The following is a 477-nucleotide window of genomic DNA, read 5'->3' as shown; positions in this document are numbered from 1 at the left end:
GCCTCCTCTGGGACAGGCCCAGTCACTAAATTTGATGCCCCTACTGCCTCCCCCTATCCCATAGGACCCGGGCCTCTCACCACCATCTGGTAAATGGCGTCCACTATATCCAGCATCTCGTCCCTGGTGATGTAGCCGTCGTTATCCAAGTCGTAGAGCTTGAAGGCCCCTGCAGTCAACCAGCCAGGGCAGAGTGACCCCCGGCCCGGGGAAGGGGGTGCTGCTCCCCGCCACCCACACTGCACCACAGCCCCATTACTCATCCAATCAATGAATATTTACATCAAAACAGACGGGACACGCGCACGCGCACGCACGACAGGAACACATGCGCCGTTTCAACTAGGGTTGTTAAAAAGAAAAACTAAATATAAAAAGGAGCGGGGTGGGGGAGCTTCCCTGGTGGCGCAGTGGTTGAGAGTCCACCTGCCGATGCAGGGGACGCGGGGCGTGCCCCCGTACGGGAAGATACCGCAC

At 58.3% G+C, this 477-nt stretch overlaps 1 protein-coding gene across 1 annotated transcript in view; it reads right to left on the bottom strand.

Annotated features, from left to right (window-relative positions):
• Nucleotides 1-477, bottom strand: part of NCS1 (neuronal calcium sensor 1) — a gene marked incomplete at its 5' end in the record, with an annotated part of 6975 nt that overhangs the window by 3272 nt on the left and 3226 nt on the right. Inside the window, one exon of the mRNA XM_007471695.1 lies at nucleotides 81-169. Within this exon, the coding sequence (XP_007471757.1) occupies nucleotides 81-169 (89 nt within the window). The remainder of the gene's footprint in view (nucleotides 1-80; nucleotides 170-477) is intronic.

This window comes from Lipotes vexillifer, unplaced genomic scaffold, assembly GCF_000442215.2.
Source record: "Lipotes vexillifer unplaced genomic scaffold, Lipotes_vexillifer_v1.1 scaffold4278, whole genome shotgun sequence".
Lineage (NCBI taxonomy): Eukaryota > Metazoa > Chordata > Mammalia > Artiodactyla > Lipotidae > Lipotes > Lipotes vexillifer.
This window is presented reverse-complemented; position numbering and strand designations above follow the sequence as displayed.